This window comes from Pantherophis guttatus, chromosome 2 (genome assembly GCF_059756535.1).
Source record: "Pantherophis guttatus breed Tessera chromosome 2, ASM5975653v1, whole genome shotgun sequence".
NCBI lineage: Eukaryota > Metazoa > Chordata > Lepidosauria > Squamata > Colubridae > Pantherophis > Pantherophis guttatus.
The window spans coordinates 291,848,381-291,869,604 of NC_142064.1; the positions used below are offsets into that span (position 1 = coordinate 291,848,381).

The following is a 21,224-nucleotide window of genomic DNA, read 5'->3' on the forward strand; positions in this document are numbered from 1 at the left end:
CAGGGTGGAGCTGCTGAGAGTCCAGGAGGGCAAAGTGGAGGCAGAGCTCGAGGGTCCTTCGGGGCTCCCCCCCCCCCACGCTCAGAAGTTCGGCCGTTTCTCCTCCGCTTCCCGCTCCTTTCCTCGGAGAACGTCCACATCTTCGCCATAATGCACCACAATCTCTACTTTCAGCAGAAAAAAATATATAAAGTAACATTTTGGCATCTGATGGTGCAGCTCTAGAGTGGAATCGTGATGAGATTTGCCTTTTTTGGCTGTGGGACAGGAAGGCCCCTAAAACAAAAGGCTCCTTTTTATGATTTTTTTATTAAGATTATAAGGGCGTGAAAGAGAAAATAAAAGTCTTAGGGAAATGGGAAATGGGGAAGGGAAAGAAAGGGAAGGAGAAGTGGGGGATAAAGGGCAAAAGGAAAAAAGAGAGGAAAAAATCTTTTCTCAGCAAGTGAAATTGGAGCCTCGGTTTTTACTTCTTCTGTAAGAAAATTTTAACCATTTCTATACCAACAATTTATTTATTTTTTTATTTACACTTTATTGGGTTTTTTTTTACACAAGTAAAATATAATAACAATTCTGTTTGACATCGGATTCGCAGTGTTTATACATATATACATGAAAAAAATATCTGGTGTCATTTATACTATACATTTCTAATTAATTTCTATACCTTTTACTCCTTCCTTAATTCTATCATTTATCCATTCGTACCATCTTCCCCACACAGTATCATAATCTGAATTTTCATCATCGTTTATCTCGTGTGTTAATTTACTTATCTCTGCACACTCTAGTATTTTGCTGATTATAAGGTCGTCTGGTGGTGGGTCTTTCTTTTTCCAGTATTGAGCGTACGCCAGTCTGGCAGCTGTAGTTATGTGTATTAGGAGGTGGACCTTTTCCTTTCCATACCCTTTCTTTGCCATTCCCAGGAGAAATATTTCTGGATTCAAATCGATTTCTTCTTTAATTATGTCTTTCAACCATCTCAGAATTTTGCTCCAGTATCTTTTTGCTTCGGGGCATGTCCACCACATATGAAAGAAGGTGCCCTGACCATGGCCACATTTCCAACAATTTGGGAGCCTCGGTTTTTATTTCTTCTCTAAGTAAATTTTAACCATTTCTATACCAACAATTTAACTTAATCCGTAAACCCCAAAAGTCCAGGATTCACTTTTTTTCCAGCCTCAACATAAAAGTCCAGAAGTGGCTTCCAGGTAGAAAAACAGCTGGAAATCTCTTCTTTCCTCTGCTCAAAAAGTTTATTTCTCCATCTCTGCCCACTTTTTCATTCCATCACTTCGTCCCTCCTGGGGATGGAGGTTTCTCTCCATTTTTGCATATGAGGAATTCTTGCTGCAGTCAGCAGGTCCAGTAATAAAGTCATTAATTTATATTTCAAGTTCCTTGTCCAGGAATCCCGAGAGGAAAACTTCTGGTTGTCAATAAGTGCTGTGGGGTTTTCTGACCCACCGCATAGAGGTCGGCTTCAGTTCCAGAATGGCTGCTGGTGAGCTGGGGGGGGGAAAAAGAGAATTGGGGGGGGGAGAATCATCCCCCTGAAGGACCGGAGGAGGGGAGACCATCGGGGGTTCAGCCCAGCGCCAGGAGGGTCCCCGGCAGCTTCCCCTTTTAAGGACAGTCCCAGGGTTTCTCCCCCTTCCCCCTATGCAGGAGGGGCTGGGGGGGCCGAAGGCTTCAGGTGGGGGGAGGGCGATAGGGAGAGGGAGACTCAAAGGCTGAAGGGGACCTTAGAGACCTTCTAGTCCAGCCCCCCCCTGGCCGAGGCAGGAGCCCCTATACCACCCCGGACAAATGGCTCTCTGACCTCTTGAAGATCTCCAGGGATGGAGCCCCCCTCCTCCCCCCCCCGATTCCAGATGGGGGGGCTGCATTGATTCATTGGTTCTCAGATGATGCCTCCCCATCTCCTCTCCTGGGACTTCCAAGGGGGGGTCTGAGTTCAGCCATGAGGCTGCCAAGGGGGGCTCCAGGGAGAAGAGGGAAATTGTCCCTAATTGACTTAATTAGGGGGTTAATCAAAGGGGAGGCCTCCCTCCCTCCCTCCCTCCCTCCCTCCAGAGGTTTCCTATTGAGCAGGAGGAAGATGGGGAGGCCATGGGGGAGGCAGCAAAGGGGGGAGCCAGAAATGTCAGAAGGAAAAGGGGGGGGACAGGAAGGGCAATTTAGAGCCTGCAGTGCTCCCTCCCCCTCCCCCAAAGACAGGGATCCTCCCCCCCTTCCCTCCTGCAGCCTCCCAGAACCTGGAGGAAGTTTTCGTGCTTTGTGTGTGTCTGTTTTGGTGTTTGAGGGCACCTCATGGTGGAGTTTTGCATAAGGAAAATCTGGCTGAAATTTCAAGGCTTTCCTTCGTCTGGAGCACGGAGGCCCTGCAGGGAGAGCTTGAGGGCGGTTCGATCTGTTTAGAAATGATTTTTTTTAAAAAAAGGAAGAATGAAAGGATTTTTAAAAACTGGGGGGAGGGGGAGGGGTTCAGGTGAGGGAGGAAGAGGAGAAACTCACCTGCAGGAGGTCGGATGGGAGTTGCTGGAAGGAGAAAAAAAGAGCCAATCAGGAGCCTTCCTGGGCTGGGGGAGTCAGAGGAGCCCCCTCCCCATCGATAGATCCCATGACGTTTCCTGATGGGAGGAAGCTCTCCAAGTAGATTTCTCCCCACTGCTTCCTACCTATCCAGACAGGCTGGATCCCTCCGTCATGTGAAGAAGGGATCATCCAGATCACACCCAGCCCTTCAAGATCAGACTTTGCCCTGCAGATGTTAGAGAGCCGGCTCCCCTCCAGAGGTTGTGGCTGCTCCATCCCTGGAGGCTTTGAGGGAGAAACTGGGCAGCCCTTTGACCAGAGGGGCATAAGCTCTCCTGCTTGAACAGGGGGTTGGACTAGATGACCTCCAGGGCCCCTCTCAACTCTGTTATTCTGGATTCCGTATGTTGCATTTCCAGGTATCAGAAAAATCCCCAAATACATTTCTCCACCCTGACCTCGACCTACCTAGGCAGGGTGGATCTCCCAGGGGTCAGACTTCCTGGCCCAACAAGACCTTCCTCCACCAGATGCCCCCCTTCCTCTCCAGCCCCACAGACTCCCCTTTCCTGCCCTTCAGGGTGAGGGTCAGGCATGGACCAAATCCCCCTCAGTCAATTGCGGAAGGCAGCTCTGCTTGCAACTGCTGAAATCCCGCCAGGAGGAGACCTTTGGCGCCATCAAACTCCCACCTCCGCCTCTCCCGGGTCCTCGGAAGGGCTCGATGGGCGGACAAAAAGGCCAAATCCAGGCTGAACAGCTGAACATCCCCCCCCCCTCCGAGAACCATCTCCCCCAAAGGACCCCTCGGAGGCTCCTCTGCCTGGAGACGGATGACGCTCCCAAAGCTCCATTTTTCATTGGGTGAATCCGATGTTTGACTTTCTGGAAGTCAGAAATAGAATTCCATGCTCCCTCGTCTTGCTTTCCCCTCCCCCTCTCCCTCCCCCTCCCTCTCTTCGCTCCCCCTCATTCTTCCCCCTGGCTCCCTCCAAACTCCCTCCCTCCCCCAGTTTTCCCTCCTGCTCTGCGTGGGCAGCCTTTTCTCCCTCCTGACGCAGGACCGGAGACCGGCAGGAAAGGGGGGAGGGCTCCCGGGGGAAGAGCGTAAAGAGGGGCTGGGAGACCCCGAATTTCTTCCCTTGCACGTTGAGCCTCAGGTGGGATAGGCTAAAAGGCTACTGTGTTTAGAGGTGACCAAGGAAGGTGAGACCCCCACTCATTTTAACCTTGTCCCCTCTCTCTGGACAAGGGGAATTGGGTTCCCTCGAGGTCTTCCAAACGGCAGGAACTGAGAAAGGGGGGAGGGGGAGGAGAGATCCAGGGAGATCAGGCAAGGCTGAGAGAGGAATGGGAAGGGAATCTTTTGAGGGAGAGGAGGTCGAGGAGGGCCTGAAGCTTCTCCCTCCTTGTCTTGGAGGAGTTTCAGCCTATAGAGCAGCCCAGAGGCTTCCTGGTGGTCTCCCATCCTCAGGCTCACCAGGCCCATCTCTCTCAGCTGGGTGAGGGCATCGGAGGCTGGGCAGCTGCCAGCTGTTGAGGGCTGAGGATAAAATGCCAGCTAATGGTTGGTGATGCCAGATCAGAGCCCCCACCCTCTCCCAGCTGCAGCAGGCAGACATCCCACAGGGCGCCTATCCTGAGGTGGCCTGGATCCTCTCCTGGGATGGGGGGAGGGGCAGCACCAGCCTCAGCAGGCCAGAACTGGGTCCCCTCCTGCAGCTGAAGGAGGCGGCAGAGTCCGAACCTGCCCCACAATTGTGTGTTTTGGGTGACAGCCAGTCACCCAAAATTGGCCCCAGATCCAGAGAGACTCTGGTGGGATCCCATCGCTCTCCTGATCAAAGCAGAACTTTCCCCTCCCCCACAAGACTTTGATTCTCTCTGAGTTCTTCCTGACATCACACACACACACACACACACACACACACACACACACACACACAGAGCAGCCCTTCCTTCTCCAGCCCCCAAGAGCTGCAGAGGCGCTTGGGCTTCGCTTCCCCAGCCTGAAGCTTTGGGCTCCTCCGAAGCGGAACTGAGGACCTGGCCAGGATCCAGCAGGCAACAAGCCTCCATTCTCCCTCAGGGACTCCCCTCCTCCTCCTCCTCCTCCGCCCCATGGCTGAGTCTGCAGGTGGGGCAGCCACAAGGTCCTCTGCCCCATTGGAAGCGGCTGAAGGGGCCCCTCCCCACCACCTCATTATAGCTCTCTGGTCCTTTTCTCCCTCAGTTAAAGCCCATTGAAGGAAGGAGTCCTTGACTCATGATGGTTCATTTAGCGACCGTTCGAAGTTACAATGGCACTGAAAAAAGTGGGGGAGCTTCCTACGGGCCTCAGCTAAGTAACAGAACCTTCATCTGTTTCCTCTGGTTGGTTGGGAGGCTCCGAATATTCCCCCATCCCTCTTTTCTCCCCTTTTATGTCAACCCAAATGCATTGAAGGAGGTTTTTCTTTCTTCTGTTGCGTTTCTAGATCAGTTTATTTTTTATATACATAGTGCAACTCCCTCTCTTCTTTTATTGGGTCTGTTTCTTTGGAGCACTTTAAATGTGAAGATATTAAATGGAATAGCTGGAAGAGGAAAATGCACAATGGTCCAGAACACACCGTTGTGGCTGAGTGTGTGCAGGCTCCTGTATGAGGTGATCTGCGCTCTGATTGGTTGCTTTGGGTGGAAAGGGGGAGTTTCCCTTTTTCCCGCCTTTTTCTTCCATGGGCTCAGAATGCTGTTTGAGATTTACCTCACAATCTCCCGGCATTCCCGACTCTCTTGTCTGCTGTGAATGTAGATGTGAAATACATTTATTTACATAAAACTACAAGTTTGTGTCCGTGTCTCCCACTTCCTTTGGACAGCTGCTGCCTGATTCCTCCGCATTAAACCTCTTTCGTTGCACCTCCCAATTTTGGGTTTCATCCCATGAAGTTTTGGTGATTGCAACAATGTCACACCTGCCTTTGGGCTCCACCTTCACCCTGTTTATTCCTCGTACTATGAGCATCCGTGCAGAGGCATCTGAGTCCCTCTTTGACTGACCCCATATTTGCTTTCTACATCTCCTGCTCTGTCTCCGAGTTTCCCTTCTTTCTTTCCATTCGGTTGATTCCCCTGAGATTTGAGCTTGGAATTTGCTTCTAAAACTTTGTCTCCCTCCCACTTCGGTCTCACTTTCAAGCCCTTCGGATGAGGCGAGCCGGTTGGTGTCCAAAGCCGACCTTCTGGGTTCTTCTGAGGGGCAGCTCAACCCCTGCCAGAAGCCCCCCATGTGGGTGTTGTGGACCATGGTCCAAGAATCCCAATTTCCCTCAAGAGAACCATCCCCTAAGCCAGGCTTGACTTCCAAGGTGCTGCCTTCCCTCCTTGGATGGTTCCCTTTATTGGGAGAGTGGAAGAGAAATCCCCCTGTGCCCCCAACTCTATGGCTCCCTTGCCCACCTGCTCCGAGTCTCTCGGCATCGTTTCCAGGGACTTTTTCATTCCTCCCAGCATGAAAGAGGAAAAAGGGATAAGAATCTGTGGGCTTCATTATTTCTGTAAGCCCCTCAGTCACGTCTTTGATAGTTGCTCCTGGGAAACAACCAACCCCCTTAGTTTGATTGTCCGTCTTAGAAACGGCTGTTTCAGTTCCCCTAAACAATGAATCAACACAAGACTTTATTTTTTTCTTAAGGAGGTCCGGTCTAATTTTTTCCTCTCCTGCCATTGGTACATTTGGTGTTGTCCCTTCTCCAGGTTCTTGCACACTGTCTTGCAAGGGGAGGCATTGCTCAAAGGAGCCCAAATCTTCTCAGGCAATTTCAGACAATTCCTACAATCACACTCCGACCTCTTTTTCCTGTGGTGGCTCCGAGACCCCAGATGAGGAAGGGGAGGGGGAAATTCTGCCTCGGTGATGGAGGCCACTGGAGTCCTGCAGAGTCAGTCTGGATGACCTCTGGAGAGGGCGAGGCTCAGTTGGAGGGCTGTCTAGGGGCATCTAGGGGTGATGGGGAGAAGGGAGGGGTCTTCCACTCAGGGCTGCCCGTTTGAACACCCCCCCTTTTTCCCAGAGAGCAGGTCTTCCCCTCCGTGGCAATGTCTTCTGCACCAGGAACAGCTTCAGATGGATTCCTTGGAGGTCATCTAGTCCAACCTCCTGCTCAGGCCTACACCATTTATACCATTGAGCAGGAGACTCTATACCATTTGAATCTGAGCCCCAAAGAGGGAGGGAGCCATTGGGTGCCAAAATGGGGCAGGACCCTCCAGTTGTGAAGGAGAAAAATGGCTGAAATGGCTGGGTGAATGTAGGGGAATCTTGGGTGCCCCCCAATGGCTCCCCACAAATACTTAGGGAGGACCGTGCCTGCTGCCCTTCTGCTCCTCCAAAGGGGGCTTGAGGGGAAGCAGAGCAAGGGGGCCTCTGAGCAGAAAGGGGGGTCCTGCCCCTTCGCCTCCCTGGATCTGCCCACCTTCCTCCTGAACCAGTTCTGGCTTCGGACCAAAAGTAGCCGGGATGGTGGATCCAAAGGCAGCGGAGGGAGGAGCCTCTTGCGGGGGCAGCAAAGAGGAAGAGGAGGAAGAGGAAGAGAGGATTCCAGGGTTTTCTTACATCTGAAGTTTATTATTTTATAGCAAAGCGAAGGGAAGGGAAGTGAGTGGGAGGAAGAATAATGTAGATGAAGCTGCTGTGGGTTCAAAGCCAGGAGAGTTGAGGGGTCTGGAGTGACAGGTCCACCTAGCATCCCTGGGGACAGTCTAGATGGTCTCCACCCCTCCCTCACAAGGAAGAGAGGCCCTGAAAGGAAGCTGGGCCGTGTGTGTGTCTCAGCAGGAGAAGGTCCAGGCTGCCATTCTCCTCCTCCCCCCAAACTGCCACCTTCAGCCTCCATTTCTCACAGGTTGCAAACAGGACAAAGAGTCTTCAGCTGTTAAATAAAAAATATGCTTTTGCATCGGAGAGCAGGTTTAATTCATGAGTGCTGTAGAAAAAGAGATGGGGGAGAAAATCAGAATATAAGGAGACACTTTTCCTGTAAATAATATATTCTTCTTCCCTTTCATCCCCCACCCCCAAGGCAGACCCACACTGCAGGGGGGTGGTTGACAGGCAGGGACACACAGAGAGAGAATCCGCCCATTTCAGGGAGGAAAAGGCTGGGATGCTTCATATGAAGAAAGAAGACGGGGCTACGATGGGGGTGGCAGCAAAGGGGGGAGCCGGGGCTCACTTGGCCAGAAATTGTGGGAATCCTCACAAGGAGAAGGGGGGTCAGGAAGAAGAGCCTGTCCAGGTTCCAACTAATGAACCCAAAGGAGTCTGCATGGGGTGCCAAGAAGGATCCTCTCGGACCGGAGGGTGGGGTGCAGTTCAGGGCGAAGTTTTGGAGGGAGTTCATTAAGTTGATAGGTTCATCTCAAGGACTTAGCTCCACCTCCCACCCGAGGACGAACGAAGGTATAGAACGAGTTAATGCAATGATAGAACAATACCTGAGATGCTATGTTCATTATCAGCAATTTAGCTGGGCAGATCTCCTGCCATTTGCTGAAGTGACCTACAATACCGCAGTGCATAGTAGCACGGGATTCACCCCTTCTAAAATAGCCACAGGGTGGAATTTGTCCCCATGCCTGAATACCCTTGGGAACCCCTCTCCACAGTGACCCTAACAGAATGGGTGGGGTGCTTACAAAATCCGTGGGGGAATCTAAACCTGGGGTGCTCCCTCCCCAAGGGAGGAATGGGAAGGAATGGCCCCCACCTTCCCTTCCCTTTTGCAATTTCCCAAAACTTGGAAAAATTTTGGGCAAGATTTTAGCATTTGGGTGTTTTTTGTTTTTGATTGCAATACTTTTTCAGAGTTCTGTAAGGAAAAGCTGCCAAAAATCAAAAATCTGCTGTATCTACAGCAAGGAGATATTGTCCAGGTATGTTTTTTTTAAGGAACAATTAAGGAAATTTAAAAACCACCAATAACTTGTAGGAGGGGTTCAGATAAGGGGGAAGAGGAGAAACTCACCTGCAGGAGGTTGGATGGGAATTGCTGGAAAGTGAAAAAGACTCAATCAGAAACCTTTATGGGCTGGAGGACTGGTGGGGTGTCCCTATCCCCTTTGATAGCCCATAATAGTTTGCAGGATCTTCACTTAATAACTGCTTGAAGAACAGAAGTTCCCACAAATATTCCTCCAGGGGCCCCTCCTGGCCACCTGCTAAGCTTGATGAGGGTCCCCTCCCCACAACCTCTCCTCCAGCCCCCCAGACTCACCTTTCTTGCTCTTCAGGTAGGAGAAGAGCCCCACAGCCAGGAAGGCCACTCCTATCACGGCCCCCATGATCCCCGTCCAGAGTTTGCTCCTGGCAGAGCTGGAGGAACGGGGCTCTGGGGAAGGAGAAGGAGCCTCACCTGAGCAGGAGGATCAGGCCCACCTTCCCCCAGGAGGGTCCATTCCGTCTCCCCCCATGGGGTGGGTTTCTCCCCCTTCTCAGGGCAGGAAGGGAGGGAGGGGAGGGAGGGGCTTACCCCACTGGATGGTGATGGGGGCCTCCAGGCTGGCATGCCCCACCTTGCAAGTGTAGACATCCCCCCGTTGGGGCTGGGTCTCCAGCATCACCTGGAGCTGGTAGGTCCAGTCTCCGTTCTGGAGCTCCTCCCCAAAGGCCACGCCCTCCTCCTCCAGCTGCCCGTTCTTCAGCCACTGGACCTCGATCTCCACGGGATAAAAGCCCGTCGCAGTGCAGAGGAGGATGGTGTTGGGGGAGGAGGGGTCCATCTTGGTGGGGGAGATGGAGACGGTGGGCTTGGCTGGAGGGAAGGAGGAGAAGGAGCCACATGAGAGACACAACAGGGCCCAGAATGGAAGACCAAGTTGGTTAGTTCAGGCCAAGATCCCTTTTCACTCCTGAAAATATACTGTGTTTTAAGTCATCTTCCAAAGTAAATTGCAGCAAGAAATTAAAAGGGATCCTGAAAGAGGGAAAAACACTAAATCCTTCCTGATTGGGACCAATTACAGTCTCCAAAAAGAATTCCCCAAATAGGCATGTCTGACAGGGATAAATGCTGGAAACGCCCAGAGGTGGAAGGAACCTTCTGCCAGATGTGGTGGACATGGAAGTAAATAACGCAGAAGACAAGAAGGACAGATGCAGCACGAGTTGGATGATTCATGGGATCTTGTTGAAAATGAAACCACACTTTTAATTAGGTGCAATACCACAACATTTGTTTGTTTGTTTAATAAATTTAGTTATTTTTAAAATTTATTTGCCAAAGTGGCCACAACTAACCCAAAGTCTTACAGACACTCTCCTAGCCGTGACTGCCACCTGCTCTCTGGGAGTCCAGGAGAATCTCCAGAATTGCCAACTGGGTCTCTGGGACAATGCAGCTCCACCCAGAAGGAAGTTGGTTAAAGTCCCCCATCTTGGGGCTCCCAACACCCTGTTCTGTCCCGGTCTCACACACGCACACAAACAGATATCCAGGGGTTAAATAAAACTGGCAGACAACAAATTCTTTCGATAAGAGGATTGGCAGCAACCCAGTAGCTGCTTGCCAAGAACTTTACTCATAAAGGGAGGGGTTGTTCCTTCGACAGATAAACCCAAACAAGATACACACAGTTCAAGAATTGTCAAGTCCAGTCCGTATTAAATCCAAGGTAGATAACGTTGTTTCAAAGATACAATGTGAGTCGCTAGTAGTTAGTTTTGTCCGTCACAGAGTCTGAATGGGCACCTCACCCCCTTTTATCCCCTGTGGGGTGTGGTCCAGTGACTCATCTTAATCTCTGGCACGCCTCCTTTTCTGCTGCGTGCGCTTGTCTCTCCGATGCTGGCGTGGATCCAGCCAAGACTTATCTCCATCACTGTCCGACTGCGAGGAGATACCGGGCTCCTGGCCAAGCTCTTCTCCTTTGGGAGACACCTGAGGCATTGCCAGAGAGGAGGTCCTGGAGGGGGAGGCCTGGCCAACTCCTCTCCTTCATGTTCGGAGCCTTCTCCCTCCGATATGTCGGCCTCGGGGGTCGGAGTCACAACACTATCCCCTACCACAGGGCCCTTCCCCCGAGTCTGACGGTCGGAATGTGGTCGGTACGTGTGGAGATTGGGATCGTAGAAACACCCAGGAGCATAGAAGAGTCCAAAGGCAGATGCATGAATAAATGTGATAAATGTATTTATTCATATAACAAAACATATTAACTATATACAAAGGCTGTCTTAATATCCATTAGGGTAGGGGGCACACAGCGTGTGTGACTACCCCTATCAAAGATCATGTCTCCTGGAGAACAAACGTAAAAGAGAGAGCAAGGTGGAAAGGTTAGAGGGGGTTTTATACTCAGTGTAAGCCCCTCCTCTCCACATAGGGGTGGGGGCACTTCCTGCCTCCACTAGTGTCTGTATGATATATGTGCCAATGGCTTGCAAATACTTGACAGTTCCCCTCCTTGCGAGCCGATGGCATGCAAACATACAAATGCAATGCACAACAAATTTTACCCTGTGAGACATAACTTTTTACACAGATCTTTGTGCCTATCTGCTGGTAGAGGTTTTGTGAAAATATCAGCTGTTTGATATTTGGTTTGACAATGTGATAAAGATATAAACCCCATCTCTACTAGTTGCCTAACATTTTGATAGCGGATATCAATATGTCTGGACCTTTTTCCCACCGCATAGGCTTTGGCAATGCCTATGGCCCCGGTGTTGTCTTCTATAATTTGGATGGGCAAAGTCGGTGGTGTCCAGATGCTAGAAATTAAGGCATCAAACCATATCAGATCGTTCCCTGCCTCTGATAAGCATGCATATTCGGCCTCAGCGGTGGAGCACGAAACAAATTTCTGTTGCCCCACATGCCAATGGATGGGTGCCTCATTTAATAGTACCAAGAAGCCCGAAGTACTCCTACGTGTCTTGGTATCTCCGGCCCAGTCCGCATCCGCGAAGCATTTTAATTGGGCCTTGTCTCTATTCTCAGGTTCCAAGCGAAGCACGTAATCTGCTGTGGTCTTGAGATACCTTAATAGCTTTTTAATGGCCAACCAGTGGAACTGGGTAGGATGTTCCACTTGTCTAGATAGCAGGTTTATGGCCAGGGCAATATCTGGACGGCTCCAGTTACTTATATATAGTAATGAGCCAATCACTGACCTAAATAGAGTATTATTTTGGAACTCTGGGCTATCCTTGTGTGCCAATCCATAATATTCGGATTTGGACAACCTGAGGGCTGGCACAGAAGCTTTCTGCTCTATCTGGGCGTTAGCTCCCTGAGCCCTCTTGTTAGGTTTCTTGTGCCTTTTGACCTGTGCTTTTGGGGAAAAATAAGGCAAATTGTTGATTTTTACAATATTGCCAACAACACCCCCATTTTCGGAAACATAACCTCCACCCTTCTCAAAAACCAGTTTTACGTTTTTATCCTCAGTCAATTTTAAGATGCTTAAAAGGTTGTTCTTGATTGAGGGAACATACAGTGCCCCTGTGACATCTCCTATACCAGGCACATTGATCACGCCTTCCCCAGTTACCTCTGCCTTGTCCCCAGTGGCAACTTTTACTGAGGACTTGAGTGGGTGTAAAACCTTAAATCGTGGCTTCGTGTTGGCTATATGCGTTGATGCACCTGAATCAAGAAGCCACAGCCCCTCAGCATCCTTTACCTGGGAGGTGTGATTGTCACTAGTGACACTACAGAATTGGTATCCTTTATGACCACCTCCCCCTCTTCCACGGCCTCTTTTATTTTTACTGTACTTAAGTCCAGCCGTGTTGGCCCTAGAGCGAGGGCACTCCCTTTTAAAGTGACCTTGTATGCCACAGTCAAAGCAGGTGGGAAGGGTATTAATCCTTTCACTTGTGTCCTGGCGCCTCCTCTGAGGCCTAGGCCTGTGATATGCCTCCTTCATTTCTTGTTGTTCCTCATCTCTGCGCCTTAAATCTTCCTCAATAAAGCGGCCAGAAAAGTATTCTATATTTCTTTGTTCCCTAGAAACCCCTTCTAGAGAAATAATAAAGGGACTCCAGGATTTGTCTAGGGAGTTCAACATCACACTAATTAAAGTGGATTCAGGAACAGGCTCCCCCCTCTGTATAAGCTCATCCCTCATGGCTTTAAGCGTTGCCAAATGTTCCCCCATTTTGACACCAGGTTTGAGTTTATAGTTATGGAAAATTCTTGACAATCTGCTGGTTGCAGCCATATTGTCACTATGGAACAAATTATATAGGGCAGTCCAAACTTCCTGAGCTGTGAGGCCATCTGAAAGACTGGCATACAGAGCTGTGTCTATAGAACTTAACAGGGTTGTGTAAGCTCTTTTATGCAGGAACTCAATTTCAGGGCTCCAAGGTAAAGGGGGTGGTCTTTTGATTATGTCCAGAGTATTTTCTCTTAAGAGAATTATCTGAATCTCTTTACACCATTTTTTAAAATTCTGACCACTTAAATGTAATTTTTCAAAATTATTTGGCAAAGTTACAAAATTATTGCCATTAAACTGCATGGGGAGTTGTTTAAATGGCTGAAAAAAGCCTGTTGTGAATGGCATTGGGATCCCTAAGCCTGGGATCGATTGCATAGGTCTGGCTCCTTTTTGTAGTCCTTCTGTAGTTTGAAGCAACTGGGCACGTGCAGGAAATGGAGCATGCTCCAAAGCCTTTTCTTGTTGGAGCTCCGATCTCCCTCTCTGAGCTCTGAAGTCAGGTCTGGCTGGAGCCTCAGAATAGGCCCGAACATCAGCTGTGTGGCGGGGAAACCTTGGAGGAGTGGGAAGAAGGCCTGGAGATCTTTCTGGAGACTGGAGGCCCATCAGATGAGGTCCATGGGCTGGATAGGCCTGGAAATGTCTCTGGATCTCCTCTTCTCCATCAGAGGAGCAGGATTGCAGCTCTGGATCATCCCAGCAGGGCCGGAAAGGTGCGGAGGCCTCAGCCTGGGCCTCCCTGGAGCATTCAGTGAATGGTGAGCGCCTCTGCAGTGGGGGGTGGGAGGCTGCAGGTCCATCTGGGTTCCTCCGGGGGTGGGAGGTTGGATTTGGGGCCCTCCTTGAGTGGGCAGCTGGGTCTGGGGCCTCGGGGGGGGGCGGTGGGTGGTTGCTCCATAAGTTCCAGGGCAGCGACCAGGGCCTCTATGGCCTCTTTGATGTTTGCCGTGGCAGGCAGGGCCTGGCAAGGGGCTTGTGGGCTCGGAGTGGTCCTCTGGGCCGCTGGAAGGCTGAACTGACTGGCTGGCGTTGTAGGCCTGGGCTGTGGGGCTGGGGAGGGCCTGGCTCGTGGTGCTGGCAAAGTGCCCAGGGGAGCAGCCATCTTGGAGGAAGTTGCCTCCGGAAGTGGCCTGGCAGCCATTTTGTTTGGCGGGAAACTGGGTGGGGGGGGGAGTCTCTCTGGCGGCAGGCGCCATCTTGGAGAGATCAGGCAGGGGAGTCCTTACCGGGATGGCAGGCATCTCTGGTGCTGCCTCCTCAGGCCTCTCTCTGGCTGCTGCCCTTGTCTTCAGGAGGGAGGCCAGCGCTGCTCTGCACTCCTCTTCTGACATCTCAGCCACTTGCCTGTCCAGGCTTTCATCTGGTCCTTCTGCCCCCTCTTCGTCAGTGCTGAAGAAGCCTTCTCCAGCATTGCCTGGCTCGGCCCCTGGGATCTCTTGCTGCATCTGGGTGGCCTCTGGCTGCCAGGGTGTAGCTGGATGGAAACCCCCTTCAATGTTTTCCATCGTTGATTCAGACTGGGGCTGCTGTGAAGTTCTCCTCTGTTGAAGGCCTCTGGTCACAACAGGGGAGCTTCTCTCACAGGTTATTTTGGAGGGCATCTCGCCTTTTCAACAGCTCCTGGAGTGGAGTTCTGCTACCATTCCCTCTGCTACCATTCTGTGGAAATTGGAGTCGTAGAAACACCCAGGAGCATAGAAGAGTCCAAAGGCAGGTGCATGAATAAATGTGATAAATGTATTTATTCATATAACAAAACATATTAACTATATACAAAGGCTGTCTTAATATCCATTAGGATAGGGGGCACACAGCGTGTGTGACTACCCCTATCAAAGATCATGTCTCATGGAGAACAAACGTAAAAGAGAGCATGGTGGAAAGGTTAGAGGGGGTTTTATACTCAGTGTAAGCCCCTCCTCTCCACATAGGGGTGGGGGCACTTCCTGCCTCCACTAGTGTCTGTATGATATATGTGCCAATGGCTTGCAAATACTTGACAATTCTTGTGCCCCCCCCCCAAAAGAAACCTATCTGGATGGATTTTCTTGTAGGGGGGGAAATGGATCGAAGGGATCCCAGATTCCAGGCAGGAGGAGAGTTTGGAGCCTGGGAAGAAGATTTTGTCCATCTGAGAGTGCAGAATAAATAAATAAATAAATGAGGAGCAAAACCTCCATCCGGGAGGATCCCAAGGAATGAAAGGAATGAAAGGAAAGGGGGGTCCCGGCGTTCCCCTCCCAGGGAAGAGCCCCCCTCCCCCAGACTCACCTCCCCGGCCAATCAGGCGCTCCTCCGCCTTGGGCTCCTGATAGTTGTACACTGTATACAACTGTTGTATAAATTCTATCTGGATTGATTGATCGATTTTATTGTTTAGTTTATTTATTGCTATGATTAGTTTATTATTTATTCTATTATTTAGTTAGTTTATTATTTATTAAATTTATTTTATTATTTAGTTAATTTATTATTATTCTTTCTTTCTTTAGTTTATTTTATTAGTTATTTATTTTATTATTTATTTATTTATATATTTATTTATTTATTTAGATTCTCATTTATTTATTCTTCATTTATTTATTTAATTTTATATATTCATTTATTTTACTTACTATTTATTTATTGGATTGAAAAGATGCGGGAGTGGAAATGACTCAGAATGAAGAATAGAGAGAACTGAGACCTGGAGAGAAAGGATTTTTTTAATGAGGACCCCCTTACTGGCCTTCTGGAAAGGGCTCCCAAGGGGGCTCTGGGGCTTTGCTGGGGGGGGGCAGAGAGGAGGAGGCAGCCTGAATCCCCTGAAGCCTTTCAATTAAGTCTCTTCATAAATGAATGAATTGATTTTTCCACTGAATTGGAGTCATCCTTGCTTTTGAAAGAACCACTAAATCTTCACCCGGGAGAGTCTCAATCAAGGGAAGGAAAAGGGGGTCCCCTCCCCCAAACTCCCCCCAAACTCTCTTCCCCCCCCCCCCGAACTCACTTCTCCGGCCAACCACGGAATGCCTCTGGAGAATCTCGTAGTTGTGCCGGCAGAGGCGATCCACTTGGGCCTTCTTGTACTGCATGATGCCCTCATCCCTGTTGAAAGCGTCCGCATCCACCTTCCCCAACTCCATAACGGCCACGTACTTCCCGAGGTCGCTGTCGAAGTGGAGATATTCCTGCCGGTCGTAGAAGTAGCGGTCCAGGTATCTCACCCGCTGCGTCCCGTTGAGGAAGCGGCACTCGGACTTCTGCTGGTAGAGGAAATGGGCTGCGAGGGGGAGGAGGAGGGGGAAGGCCGTCAGGAGGGACTCCAGGGCCCATCGCTCCCAGCCCCTGGGAGAGGAGGGGGGATCCAAGCGGGAGGGGGGAGTTGCGGGAGTCCTTCTGAGAGAGACTGGGGGAAGACGCCCCCTGGAGGAGGGAGCGGGAACTCTCAGTCCCAGAGAGGAAGGGAGGCTTCCTGGGGGGTCTGGAGGGGGGAGGGGAGGGAAGAGGGGGAGGGGTGGGAAAAGGCAGGCAGAAGCTCAACTGGTCCAGCGATCCCATTCAGTCTCTGCAGGGAAGGTTGCATCTCAAGGGGCAGGAAGGATGGGGGGGCTAGAGGGAAAGTAGCTTCCATCCCCCCCACTCTCTCTTCCTTTGGGAGGGGATCTGGGGAGGGGCCACAATGAGGACATCTAGACCGACTCTCCCGGGGTCTCCCAACCCTTCAAACCCCACCTTCCCTCCCTCTCTCCCCCCCTTTCTTCTTCCCCCTAATCTTCAGCCCAGCTCCCTCCCTTTGGGGGACTCCTGATTCCTCTCCCCCTCCCCAAAGAGACCCTGCAGTGCAGCCCCCCCCAGAACCTCTCAAAGGGAGGGTCTGCCGCTCCCTCCTTCTCCCTCCCTTCCCCCTCTCCTCCAGGGGAATTATGGGGGTTCTTGCTCTCTTCCCCAAATTCAGGGTCTCCCCAGAAGGGCCCGAAGCCCCCCTCTTGCCTGACCTCCAAAGCCTCAAAGTTGAGATTCAGGAGAAAAACGGAAGTTTCTGAAGAAGCCCAAAAACTTTTGCTCAAATGCCTCTTTTCCCTTCTGGGGATTCAGGGCTGAAAATGCCTCAGTTTCCCTCTTTCGCTTTTCCTCCCCTTCCTCTTTCCCTGCAGCCCCCTCCCACCCAGGCACAGGAGAGGCTGCGACCCCCACCTGGGCTACATGGGGGAAGGGTTAGGATTAGGGTCCCTCTCCGTCCTCCTGGGGGGGGGGCTGTGGGGAGGAAGGAGAGGAGACCACGCAGAGATCGAGGCTGCTGGAGGCTCCGGGGACCCATCGGCTTCCTTCCCCCTTCCCAGCCCCCTCCTCCCCCGCCCAGCCCCCTCCTTACCGGGGGTCTCCTTCCCCCCTTCGCTCCCGGGGATCCGGGCCAGCGCCCCCAGCAGCAGCATCAGGGGGACCCCAAGAAAAGCCATGGAGGCTCCCCACAAGCGCCCCAAAGGGAGGAGAAAGACGCTCCCAGCCCCAGAGGAGGAATCGGAGGGTCTGCAGGGGGGCGGGGCGAGTTTTCTTAGGACTTCGGAAGAGGGAGAGTCCAGAAGAGCAATAGGACCAATGGGAATCCTCTCTTCTGCAGCGTCATCGGTCTCCGGGCAGAGCCTCCCTGGCTTCGCCCGATGCAGGAGATAGTTCGGCGCAGAGAAGAAATTCACGTTGGTTACTCAGGCCCCTTTTCACTCCTCAATAATATTCTGTGTTTTAAGTTCTGTTTTCAAGCCAATTGCAGCAAGAAATGAAAAGGGATCCTGAAAGATGGAGAAAAGATTCCTAGTTGAGATAATCAGTTGAAGTTTCCTGTCCTGCCCCAAAACCTCCCCAGAGCCCCCCTAAGACCCCCTCAAAGGGAGGGTCTCCCGCCCCCTTTGCTAAAGGGAGAGTTTGGGGGAGTTAATTTCCGAGGAGCAACTCAGACCCCCAAATACCCTTCTCTCAAAGCCCCCCCTCCCCCCGCCCTCCAGGTCCTGCTTGAGGAATCGGGGATTATGGGGTGGGGGAGGGGTTTCTTGGTCTTCTCCCCAAATTCTCCCCCGAAGAAGCTCCACTCTTGCTTGACCTTCAAAGTCTCAAATCTGAGATTCAGACGAAAAAGTTAAAATTCTTTTTCTTATATTTTTGGTGACATTTATGGATTCAGGTCTGAAAGTGCCTCAGTTTCCCTCTTTCGCTTTCCCTCCCCTTCCGCTTTTAGCGGAGAAACTTTGGGGGCTCCAAATTGATTCGGGCTTGGAAACTCTGCCTCTCTTGCCCCCGACCCCTTTCCCAAAGTCTCCCCTGGGGGTCTCCTCCCCATTTTTCCCCCTTCGGCCCCCAGCATCCGTGGGTCCCTCCCAGCCCCCTCCTTACCCGGCGTCTCCTTCCCCCCTTCTCTTCCAGGGATCCCCGACAGCGCCGCCCCCATCAACAGCTGGAGGAGCCCTGCAGAGCCCATGGATGCTGCCCCACAAACGCCCCAGTGGTGTGATTCCCAAATTTTTACTAGCGGTTATGTGGGCGTGGCTTGGTGGGCGTGGCAGGGGAAGGATACTGCAAAATCCCCATTTCCTCCTGATCAGCTGGGACTCGGGAGGCAGAGAATAGATGGGGGCGGGGCCAATCAGAGGTGGTATTGACTGGTTCTCTGAACGACTTAAAGTTTCTGCTACCGGTTCTCTAGAACTGGTCCGAACCGGCTGAAACCCACCTCTGAAGCAGCCCCAAAGGGAGAGGAGAAAGGCACGGATGCTCCCTGAAGCCGACTCCACTTGCCTTGGCACTGAGGGGGTTCCCTAGAGAGCAGAAGCCCTTAGACTTCTATCCCGCTTCCCAGGGCTTCCTGGCCCTCTCTCGGCAGTTTAGGGAGTCAGCCTCTGGCCCCCAACAATCTGGGCCCTCCTTTAACCCAGGGGTCCCCAACCTTTGGTGGCCTGGACCAGGGGGAGGGGGAAAGAGGGGATGAGCTTGTGGGAGGGGCTAGTGCTTGTGGGGCCGCAGGGGTCTCTGATGATGCTCGTGCAAGGACAGGACAGGACAGGACAGGACAGGACAGGACAGGACAGGACAGGACAGGACAGGACAGGACAGGACAGAACAGAACAGAACATTCTGTTTTGGCCAAGTGTGATTGGACACATAAATCATTTGTCTCTGGTGCAGAAGCTCTCAGTGTCAATGCAAAGCAACAGAGGAATAATAATCGCATAATCATAATTCCAATAAGAGGGTCAGTCAAAACCCTGATCATCTCGGTTGCTCTTCTCTGCACTCCTTCTAGAGTCTCGAGATCTTTTTTCTCTCCTGGTGACCAGAACTGGATTTGGGATTTCCATAGATAGCGGTAGGTGGATCTCATCATGCGGATCCTCGGGAATCTCCCTGGATCCAGTGGCCTCCACACTTGTCTAAGCGCCAGGTGGATTTCAGGTGAAGCGGCTGTGAGGTCTGAATGGGGGTCTCAGCTGAGCAGGAGAGATGGCGGAGGGGGGCCTGGAGGGACAGGCAGGCCAAGAGTTCCCGGGTCAGTCTAGAGGATCTCCACCCCGTTCCTGTCCCCCCCCCTTGTAAGAAAGGGAGGCTCTGAGAAGAAGCTGGTAGGTCTCAGCAGGAGAAGGCCCACCGTCCACTCCCCCTCCCTTTCCACCCCCTCCCCCTCCCACCCCCTGGACCGCAGCAGCCGCTTGAGTTCCGGAGGCCTGAGCGGTCTCTTCCGGGGCTTGGGCTCTCTCCGTTTCACCCCCGGGGCCTCCATCCTCCCCCCTGGCAGGCAATGCGTACCTTTCGCGGGCTCTACGACTCTCGGTCGCCTCTCTCAGTCGTTGCAGAGCCTGGGTGGTCAGAAGATTTTCTTTCTGCTCTTCCTGCCAGGCAGCATCTCCGCCTCGGCCTCTGGTAGTTGTTGCTCCTTGGGGGGGTCTTCTCCAGCTCCAGTAACCTCCCCACGCCCAGCGACCATCGGGCTCTCTCCGGCTTCTCCTCCGGCTGTGAATCAGCCATCCGTCCCGAAGCCTCCCAGCCACGGGGAAGTCGCGGAAGCAGCAGCTCCCATCTGCTCCTGGTCTTTGCTCAGCCCCCACGGGAGTTTTTCCGGGATGGCTGTTAATTGCAGACCTCGCTTAATGCCAGGCGTGCCTCCTCTCAGCACTCACGAAAGAAACACCCCGACTCCCGTTTCATAGAGAAAGGGACTTTTCCTGAGCATGAACTGAAGGCAACCAGAGAAAAGCAAACTCTGAGGCAAAAGGCGCGAAAATCACATATAGAAAGCAATCCTTAACCCCCCCCCAATCGTCCGGTCAGGATTATCCAATCCACATCCCCCCCAGGGGTCATGTGGGGTGCAGCTTCCATGAGCCTCGGTGGAGCAGCGGACTAAGTGCTGTTAAGTGCTAGTGACCCGAAGTTGTGTCAAATGTCACAAGGAGAGGGCCGGTCAGGAAGTGCAGCCCATGAACCTGGGGTGCTCCCTCCCCTTCCCCCAGTGAGAAGAAGCCCCCCTCCTTCCCTTCCCTTCCCTTCAGCAATTTCCCAAAAGGTGGAAACGATCCAAGTGAGATTTCACTGCGTTTTATTGCACTGAATTTTGGGGTCCCTTCAGGAAAAGCTGCCCAAAATTTCAGCAACTTGTCTCATCCACAGCAAGCGGGCTTTGCGGGGTCATTTCAAAGGTGCTTCGTTTACCTCAGAGAAAGAGAAACAGAAGAAGATTGAAGGAATTTGAAACCCCTGGGGTTCAGGTGAGGGAGGAAGAGGAGAAACTCACCTGCAGGAGGTTGGAACCGATCCCAAAACATCTGGAGCAGCCCTTGTGACACCACGGGCATTGACCAAATCCCCCTCAGTCAATTGCGGAAGGCAGCTCTGCTTGCAACTGCTGAAATCCCGCCAGGAGGAGACCTTTGGCGCCATCAAACTCCCACCTCCGCCTCTCCCGGGTCCTCGGAAGGGCTCGATGGGCGGACACAAAGGCCAAATCCAGGCTGAACAGCTGAACATCCCCCGGCCCCTCCGAGAACCATCTCCCCCAAAGGACCCCTCGGAGGCTCCTCTGCCTGGAGACGGATGACGCTCCCAAAGCTCCATTTTTCATTGGGTGGGACGGACGTTCAACTTTCTGGAAGTCAGAAATAGAATTCCACGGCGCTGCAGCTTCCCCCTCTTGCTTTCCCCTCCCCCCGCTCCCCCTCACTCCCCCCTCAATTTTCCCCTTCCCTCCCCCTCACTCTCTTCGCTCCCCCTCCCTCTCCTCCCTCCCTCTCCTTTGCCCCTCCCACTTCCTCCCTTCCCCCTCCCTTTTCCCTCTCCCTAATTCCCCCCTTGCTCTTCCTTCCTATCCCTTACTTTCCCCTCCCCTCCCCCTTACTCTTCCCCCTCGCTTTCCCCTTCCCTCCCCCTCCCTCTCCTCCCTCCCTCCTCCTTCGCCACTCCCACTTCCTCCTCCCCCTCCCTTTTCCCTCTCCCTAATTCCCCCC

General features: G+C 52.1%; 1 protein-coding gene across 1 annotated transcript; it reads right to left on the minus strand.

The window, feature by feature from the left end:
• Positions 1-81: 81 nt before the first annotated feature.
• On the minus strand, positions 82-17,283 carry LOC148116170 (H-2 class II histocompatibility antigen, E-S beta chain-like). Its single transcript, XM_087885410.1, has 4 exons — positions 17,111-17,283; positions 15,746-16,018; positions 9,060-9,341; positions 82-257 (listed from the first exon to the last, which is right to left on the minus strand). The coding sequence occupies exons 1-4, from the start codon at positions 17,193-17,195 to the stop codon at positions 82-84; spliced, it is 816 nt and encodes a 271-aa protein (XP_087741536.1). The 5' UTR covers positions 17,196-17,283.
• Positions 17,284-21,224: the final 3,941 nt, after the last annotated feature.

Bases quoted from the DNA above. Each gene is read 5' to 3' on its own strand.
- LOC148116170 (XM_087885410.1), bottom strand. From the start codon at position 17,195: ATGGCTTTTCTTGGGGTCCCCCTGATGCTGCTGCTGGGGGCGCTGGCC. The intron at 9,342-15,745 runs GTGAGTTCGGGG...CCTTCCCTCCAG, and splicing joins TTCCGTGGTTGGCCGGAGAA to CCAAGCCCACCGTCTCCATC. The intron at 258-9,059 runs GTAAGCCCCTCC...CCTGTCCCACAG, and splicing joins CCCCATCACCATCCAGTGGG to CCAAAAAAGGCAAATCTCAT.